Source organism: Aureococcus anophagefferens (genome assembly GCF_000186865.1).
Source record: "Aureococcus anophagefferens unplaced genomic scaffold AURANscaffold_20, whole genome shotgun sequence".
Taxonomy (NCBI): Eukaryota; class Pelagophyceae; order Pelagomonadales; family Pelagomonadaceae; genus Aureococcus; species Aureococcus anophagefferens.
The window spans coordinates 625,905-633,633 of record NW_008705580.1 but is presented as its reverse complement, the minus strand read 5'-3'; the positions used below and the strand labels follow the sequence as shown (position 1 = coordinate 633,633).

The window sequence follows — 7,729 nt, the reverse complement described above, 5'->3', positions numbered from 1 at the left end:
GGGGCGCAGGGGGAGCGCGAGCTAACTTCCGCTAGTCCCGCTGCGTTTCTCATGTCCATTTCCAGCCGCATTCAAATCGCCAACGTGAACATCCCGCTCCAGCACCCCCGCGTCCGATTCAGTCTTTATTCAGACTTGGCAATAATCTCCGCCATGCGTAGGCGCATGGCCAACGGCCGGACCCTCAAATCTCCGCGTCGAATTTCCCACTTTCCGAATTCTACTCTGACTCTACATTCAAGGCACACGGTGCAAACTCCACTCCCAAGCCACCTATTTATTCTCGAGTCGTGTTATAGCGTCGCTGTCATTGGTATCGCTTAGCTCGGCAGCGCCAGGTGCTGCCTTCAATTGGGCCTACGCCCTTGATTTAGCCGCGTCTGCGAGGTTAAAGCTTGGTCTAGTCACGGAAATGGTCGCAATTACTCCTCCACAACTGGTGCGATTTCCTTTAATTTAGTTTTCACCAGTCATCATCATCACCAAAATCATCATTTAGGATTGCATCGGCTTCATCGGTCATGCTAAACTCTGGTCCGCTGTTTACACCGTCGACAGGCCTGGATTCTGTTACATGCGATACTACTATTTTGTCTCCAGCCTGAGCTGACGGGATCTGATTTAGCTGGCTACGATCAACCAAGACTTCAGCGGAAGGTGCTTCCGGCATATCGTGCCCTACCGGTTCCAAATGCGGTTTGGAGCTAGTGTTGTGTTGTTCTTTAACAAGAGCAATGAGATCAAGGTCGAGATCTTCTTTCGCAGTAGGATACTCAGAAGCGGGCACCACCTTGCTTCGATTCTGTTTGAACACATCTTCTACTTTGAGCGCCCAATCAATGTCGGGAAATAAGTTAGGGTATTCTGCAGGATCAGCAAGGGCGGCAGCTGCACGCTCTGACACTTGCTTGAGATCCTCACGCCATAGCGACACCGAGCGAGAAATATGCGACGGAAGGTACGTTCGAGCCAACAGTGTAGCTTCGGGGATTCTATCGGTGTCTATTAACAGCTCAAAGCACTTTTCGACCTCCCCAAGAATAAAAAACGAAACAAATGCTATATTTAACTTGCCTTGAGCCACCGCATCCTCTGCCAATTTCAACACACCAAAACGGTCACCAGTCGCGGTGTACAACATGAGTAGACCCGCAAGATCCTTAGAATTCGTAGCACAACGTTCTGCAAGTGCCATATCACAACTAGCCAAGGCAAGATCGCCTAGGCGCTTCCACCTCGTTGTTGATTCTGTTGTGTCCTTAGAATTTGCTGGAGCATCATCAAGGAGTGAAGTTGCTATATCTAGCCTTCCCAACTCTAACGCAAGATCAAATTGGTGATCAATATCCTTTGAGACTTGAAGCGCGACATCTTTGTAGCCCTGCGCTTCAAGAAATCTCGCGACTGATGAATGTTCTGATTCGGGGATTGCGGGTAAGAGGGTGTTTGCAGAGTCGAAATCGCGACGGACAACTGCAGTCTGATACTGAAGTACAGCTAAAAGTGCCCGGTAGGAAACGACATTTCGAGAACGGTCCATGAAATAAACTTTATCTTCCTTTGGCAAGTAACCTAACATGAAAAGAGGCCCCGTGCTCTGCTGGTCGAGGTGTGCTAGAGTCATAGTATTCCCCCCCACAAAGTAGTTAAGTCGCCCAGCACCATTTGAAAAAACAAAACAATCTCCCACCCATTGTCCCTTTTCAACCTTGCCGGATATTTCGTGTTCTGGTTCGAACCTATTGGATGCTAGCCTTGAAATAGCGAAGAACAGCTTGATTAATGTTGATGAAAGTTACATATGTAGCTTGATTAACATTATAGATAGATAGATAGATAAATAGATAGATAGATAAATATATACTCCGATTCACACGCGCCAGGAACGCCAACTTCTGGAGAGACAGCGCCTTCAGAAATAGCGTTGTCCACGGCATCTTTTTCATACTTGAGCACAAAAGCGAGGTCTTCGCAAACAAGGAGTACAAGCTCTTTGGTATCGTTCCAATAGACTGCCTGTGGGTCAAATAATACAAGGTGCATGTTATTGAATATTTGTCTCTGGAGGTTGCAGATGGAAGCACGTCGATCTTGCATAGGAAAGCACCTTCATCCCAGTCAAAGAAGCAAATACAATCTGGACCCCTAACCGCAAGGCAGGCACCCCCGAATAAGCCTTCTGATGATGACATAGGGGCTTTGATGATTCTATGCTCTTTAAAGTTCTTGAAGATCTTTACACGCGACAACGATTCGCGAATGGCAAAGTCACCCGTTCCAACCTGGCAAAAATTGTGAGGGAAAATGTGAATGGATACTGGAGACACGTTTGAGCACGGCAGACCACGCAAAATCAAGAGCCTGACCAAATGCCTTGTTCCGTAGGGCCTGGGATGTGTATATGATGTATTCGCCGTCGCCGCAGACAACAAGAAAGCGTCCGTTGCAGTTGTGCTGAACAACTTGCGGGAATATTTCGCACGATCCCATATCTTTCACGGCCAAACTTAGCTTTTCGCCTGAACAAAGATGGTGTCTGGTGACTGAGTACTTTAAAGTGTTGTTCATTCTTGTCCAACGCAGATGCCTACCATCCAAAAAGTCAGCAGTCAGACCCTTCAGGGAAGCCGACTGAATGTCGTTATTGTTCGCCCATACTAATTTTCCAGTGTGCCTGAATCGCACAAATTCAATACTACTGTAATGGTAGGCGCTTGATGAGGCACCGCGAATACGTGTCCAGTGAAGCTACCGGAGCGTCATGACCAAGCTTTATAAGTATCGTGCCTTCGTCATAGCCAATAGCTAGGCCATTTGATTCTTTCGCAGCAGCTATTGACCATGCGCGTTCTAGCCCATAATTTAATGTTGTTTCTGCACGGTATGTCGTGGCATGCCAAATACGAACGGTCCCATCCTCTGATGCTGAGACTAGCACCGGAAGGCGAGGGTGAAATAAGACCGAACATACATTGTTTGAATGCCCTTCAAGTGTCTGGATACCTGAGAGAGAGAGAGAGATATGCAAACTATTTCAAAAGCTGCGACTTTGAGACCCGGTCGCCCTGACAGGCCTTCGTCTGGTAATCCCAGATCTTTATGGTCTTGTCATCCGCCCCCGTAAGCAAATACGGTTTGTCACCTGGAGATATTGCGATCGACACGCATTCAAACTTTGCTGGCAAAGCAAGCTCTGGGCATACCTCCTGGGTAATAATCGAGGCAATTCACACCTCGATCATGCCCTTCCAGGGAGAAATGTGGCTGTTGTGCTCCCAGGCCCCAAACCTGAGTCGTATAAAACCACATTATCCGTGTCTGTAAAACATTGGCATAACTTGCCTTAATAGTCCTGTCCAGGGATGCAGAAGCGAACGTGTTGGTGTCCTTTGGGTTGAATTTACACATCATCACGTAGTGTGCATGGCCTTCAAATGTCGAAGCACACTCCCAATTTTGCTCCCAATTCCAAAGCTTCATTGACATGTCATCCGATGATGACAATATGTACGGCATGATAGGATGAATTTCTACAAAACGAATATAGTCTGCATGTGCCTCCAAGTCCTTGATCTTTTCCATTGTGTTGTAATTGTAGACACGCAGCCGCATATCATCTGATAATTACATGTCTCATGCAAAAAATCACTCTGTGGCAGTCACCCACCGGATGCACAGATAAATTGTGACCGACGCGCAATAAACTTGCAGGAGCGAACGGGCAACTCGCAGACCTCCCATGACTTTATGAGGGAGCTGGTCTCTATTTCCCAGAGGAAAATGTTCCCCGAGTACCTACAATCGTACAATGCAAAATACTCCGCCTCGAACAGCACACTGCCAGACACAAGGCTGAGAGCACCCATGGTTCATGCGGATGCAAATCCACGCATTTGACCCGATCTGACCTGTTAGATACACGATCTGATTTGAAGTCAAGATCATGTATGAATTGCCTACCTCGCTGATAATTTCTTCTTGATCTCCAGGCTACGGTCGACGGCACTGCGTTCAATGGATGTTAAGGCGAAATCTCACCGGAGTGGCATGGTGCAGCGTTTCTCAACCACCCCCGCCTAGCATAGAATAGAGCGACGCAGGAAGCTATGTTAACTCTTCGACTCTCGGACACAAGCTCTGGCGTAAAAAATAGTAAGGTGACTCCAGATGAAGAGAAAAGTATTTACGAGTGGAAAACGTCCCGCAGTTTTGATTCACCCACGTGTATCGCCTTATGGGTACAGTACAATACTGGCGCAGGCTAGGGTCGCGGTCGACTCCCCCTGCAAACTCCGGTTAATTCAGGGTTGACGTCTTCGGCCCCGGCGCCTGGCCGGACGTGTCCCAGGCCCCCCTGGGGCGGGGGTGGCGCGGGGGCGCGCCCGCGGGGGGCGGTCCTGGCCGCCTCCAGCGGCGAGAAGCGCTGGAACCATTGCGTAGCCAATCAGCGCTTCGCCTGAAATCGACCATCGGTCGATTTCGGCGCAGATCAATTGGCGCAGATACAGCCGCTCGAAATCGACATCGGTGTCGATAGCGTCGTTTGCATGGTCTGCTGATCATGGTTTTTGGACCATGGCGCGCACTCTCTACTTCTTCGCGCACAGCCGAAGGTGCGCCGCGAACGTGGCCGGTTCTACGGGCAGCCCGTCGTCGTTGACGCCGCGGGGCAGCCCTTAGTTGGGGGCCGTCGGTGGACGCTCGCGGAGTCGCTGAACGTCGGCGACTTCGTGGCGCTGGAGACGGGCGACTACCGGCGCACGCAGCGCGAGGGCGGCGGCAGCACGCACGCCTTTTTGCTCGCGCGCGTCATGGAGCAGCGCGGGAGCGGCGGGAAGGGCTACGTCGTCGCGGACGACCGCGCGACGCGGATTCACGACAACGAGGAGTACCGCCCCGGGGACCCCGTCGTCCTGGTGCGCCTCTGGGCGCGGACACGCGCCGCTTCACCGTCGGCGACCGCATCTACCGCGCGAACGGCAGGAGCGTTCTCCGAAAGCTCGACTCGGGCGACGTACACGATCACCTCGGCCGCCGAGCGCGCGATCACGACCGCGGCGGCGCACTGAGTCCGCTTTTCGCGCGCGTTTCGCCCGCGGGCGTCGTTTCGCGCGCGCGCGCCACACCACCGACGCCGTCCCATCCGAGCCCCTGGCCGACGCCGTCCCTCGCGGACGTCCCCGGACTGGGGCGGACGCGTCGTGACCGCCCCCGGGACCACCCGGTATCGTTAGCAATTGTTTCGTACTTGTGGGGGGGGTCGACCGTGGTCAGAGCCCCTATTAGTTCTGATAAAGCGGCGAATATCGCCCTTAGAACGCGAGTGTGATTAAGCACAATCAAAGTGCGCTTGGCGATAAGCCAGCTACCTAGGGAGCCTACATTCCGCTCCTTGGGCTATACTACCCTAACTCGGGACTATGCTATCCTCCCTATGCTGGGCCCCGGGACGCTCATACTGGCCTATGCTCAGTGAACCGCCTCCTAGGTGGTTGGGAAATGTTACCATCTCCTATGCGCTAAACGCTCTCTGTAGCGCGAAAATGCCTGACTGCAAGTCAGGTGAAACTCCCCGGCTGGGGGAACGTTTGGGGAACCTCTCTGCTCCCCCGCAGCGAGTCGGGCGTGGCGACGGGCCACGACCGGGAGCTGGGTGAGAGTCGGGTGAGCACGCGAACCTGGTCTCGAACCCGACCTGCACACGCACAGCGCGCTGTTTTTCCGGTTGCGTAGCTGGGCCGGCTTGCCCTGCGGCTCTCGGCTGGCGACGGCGTCCAAAAATGCCTGACTGCAAGTCAGGTGAAACTCCCCGGCTGGGGGAACGTTGGGGGAACCTCTCTGATGCTGGCTATGCTAAGTCTGCCTAGGACATCGAGCCTGCGCTTCAGCGGGCGTGCCAAGGCCTAATGGGGCAGCTCGGCGACTTTTTCCTCTGGCACCCCCATCTCTGCCAGTGTCAGGGACTGGGAAAAGACTCCCCAAGGGCAGTATTCGCTCTACAAGGAGCAGGCCCGCAGACCGAAGCTGCTCAGCGGCGACAGGAACGAGGACCAGCGACGGCTTGCTGCGTGTCTTAGGGTCTGTTGCTATCCCTTCCAAGATAATGAACTTCACTTAAACAGCTCTAATCGCCAAGCAGCCAAGGTTGCCAGGGCGTTCAACAAGTTGGGGTTTGCAGACGGTTCGCTGTGGCGGGAAGCGGGTCGAGCGAGGCGAGGGATCGAAGACTTCGCAGCAGGCAAGTCCGACGCCTCGCTGGTTGATGATGGCCCTTGGTACGAAGGCCATGTGGACGGACATTTTAGGCGACGGTCCACTACCTGCAATTGATCGCCCTTGTTTCGGCGATCCAGCAAACATGGCCGAGAATAAGATGCGCGAGATTAAGGCGATACCCGTGCCTTGATCTGATTTCCATGACCGCCTTCTCACAGGTAAGCAAGCTCATTTTGAACTGTTGCGTGGGTGAGTCGGGCGACCGCTTGACACGCGCGGCGCGCGTGCTCGAACAACTCACCGGGCAAGAACCCGTATACTCGAAAGGCACGTTTATCCCGTATTATGCCCCGTATTTATCAATGATAGCACAGCTCGCTACACTTGTCGCGGCTTCTCGATTCGGCGGAACGAGAAGATTGCTGTACATGTCACTGCGCATCCCGGTGCACGGCTAAGCATCCCGGATGGACGCAATAAATTAACTCTGAGCTCTCTCAGATAGGTTCGCGGCGAGAAAGCAATGGAAATTCTTGAGCGTGGTCTGAAGGTCAAGGAGTACGAGCTTAATCGCAAGAACTTTTCGATCACGGGCAACTTTGGATTCGGTATCACCGAGCACATCGACCTTGGTATCAAGTACGATCCGACGACCGGAATCTACGGCATGGACTTTTATGTCTGCCTGGAGCGTCCTGGGTTCCGTGTCGCGCGCCGCAAAGCTCGCCAAGGTAAAGTCGGCATCAAACACAAGATTCAAAAAGAAGACGCCATCAAGTGGTTCCAGCAGAAGTATGAGGGTATCGTGCTCGGATAAGTGCGCCTGCCCGCCGTGAAAGCACAGCCACGGCGATGCCCAGGCGACGCCCCGGCACTGGCGATGTCTAGGCGGCCCTATTCCATTCCGCTTAGAGGGCATAAGCTATCCCCCAGCTTACTCTGCCAGTGCCAATGGCCCTGAGTACTTTCCTGAGTGCGCTGACTTTAGCGGCTGACTTTACCGATGCCGCTATAGAAAACTACTGTACCGATATATATAAGTGAGTGGTAACCACTCCAGTTTCGCGAATTTATGCTCGATTTTAGACAGAACATACTCGAGCTGCCCCTGTGGACACGGGAAACCCACTCAACGCGGCGATCCCCATACCACCATTTTCCAGCCACAATAGACATCGACCCAGAATGCCCAGAGCAAACCCAACAGCGATGGCCCGCGCACACGGGCGACGAGCCCCCCCCCCCGAGTAATGAAGGATAGCCCTACGCACTGGCTGTTTCGCGCAGTGATTGCGCTGTGCCTGCCCGGCGCAAGATAGCCCACCGAATCCTACCTGAGTAGCTCTGTGTAGTATCCATGTGTGCTAAAAAGTTGCCAAAAAGTAGACTTGTCTCTAAGTGCACGCCAGTTCCTTCACTTCGGCCGTCCAATTATATCATCCATGACCATGCGCTGTGCTGGGGAGTACAGTCCCAGGTTTGTCTTCGATGGCAGTGTTCGTTGCTTTGGTTG

General features: G+C 53.1%; 2 protein-coding genes across 2 annotated transcripts; one reads left to right on the top strand and one right to left on the bottom strand.

Annotated features, from left to right (window-relative positions):
- AURANDRAFT_72180 (hypothetical protein) lies at positions 1 to 4,115 on the bottom strand (the record flags this gene model as incomplete). The annotated part of the gene is made up of 13 exons (XM_009041321.1): positions 1 to 1,739; positions 1,877 to 2,016; positions 2,073 to 2,282; positions 2,338 to 2,519; positions 2,592 to 2,674; positions 2,736 to 3,003; positions 3,071 to 3,142; positions 3,204 to 3,288; positions 3,328 to 3,617; positions 3,668 to 3,795; positions 3,849 to 3,908; positions 3,961 to 3,990; positions 4,039 to 4,115. 13 exons carry the CDS (start codon positions 4,047 to 4,049, stop codon positions 464 to 466), a joined length of 2,835 nt encoding a protein of 944 aa, XP_009039569.1.
- Positions 4,116 to 6,308: 2,193 nt separating this feature from the next.
- AURANDRAFT_38382 (hypothetical protein) lies at positions 6,309 to 7,152 on the top strand (the record flags this gene model as incomplete). Its single annotated transcript, XM_009041341.1, has 4 exons — positions 6,309 to 6,388; positions 6,435 to 6,543; positions 6,591 to 6,652; positions 6,722 to 7,152. 4 exons carry the CDS (start codon positions 6,359 to 6,361, stop codon positions 7,031 to 7,033), a joined length of 513 nt encoding a protein of 170 aa, XP_009039589.1.
- Between the last annotated feature and the right edge of the window lie 577 nt (positions 7,153 to 7,729).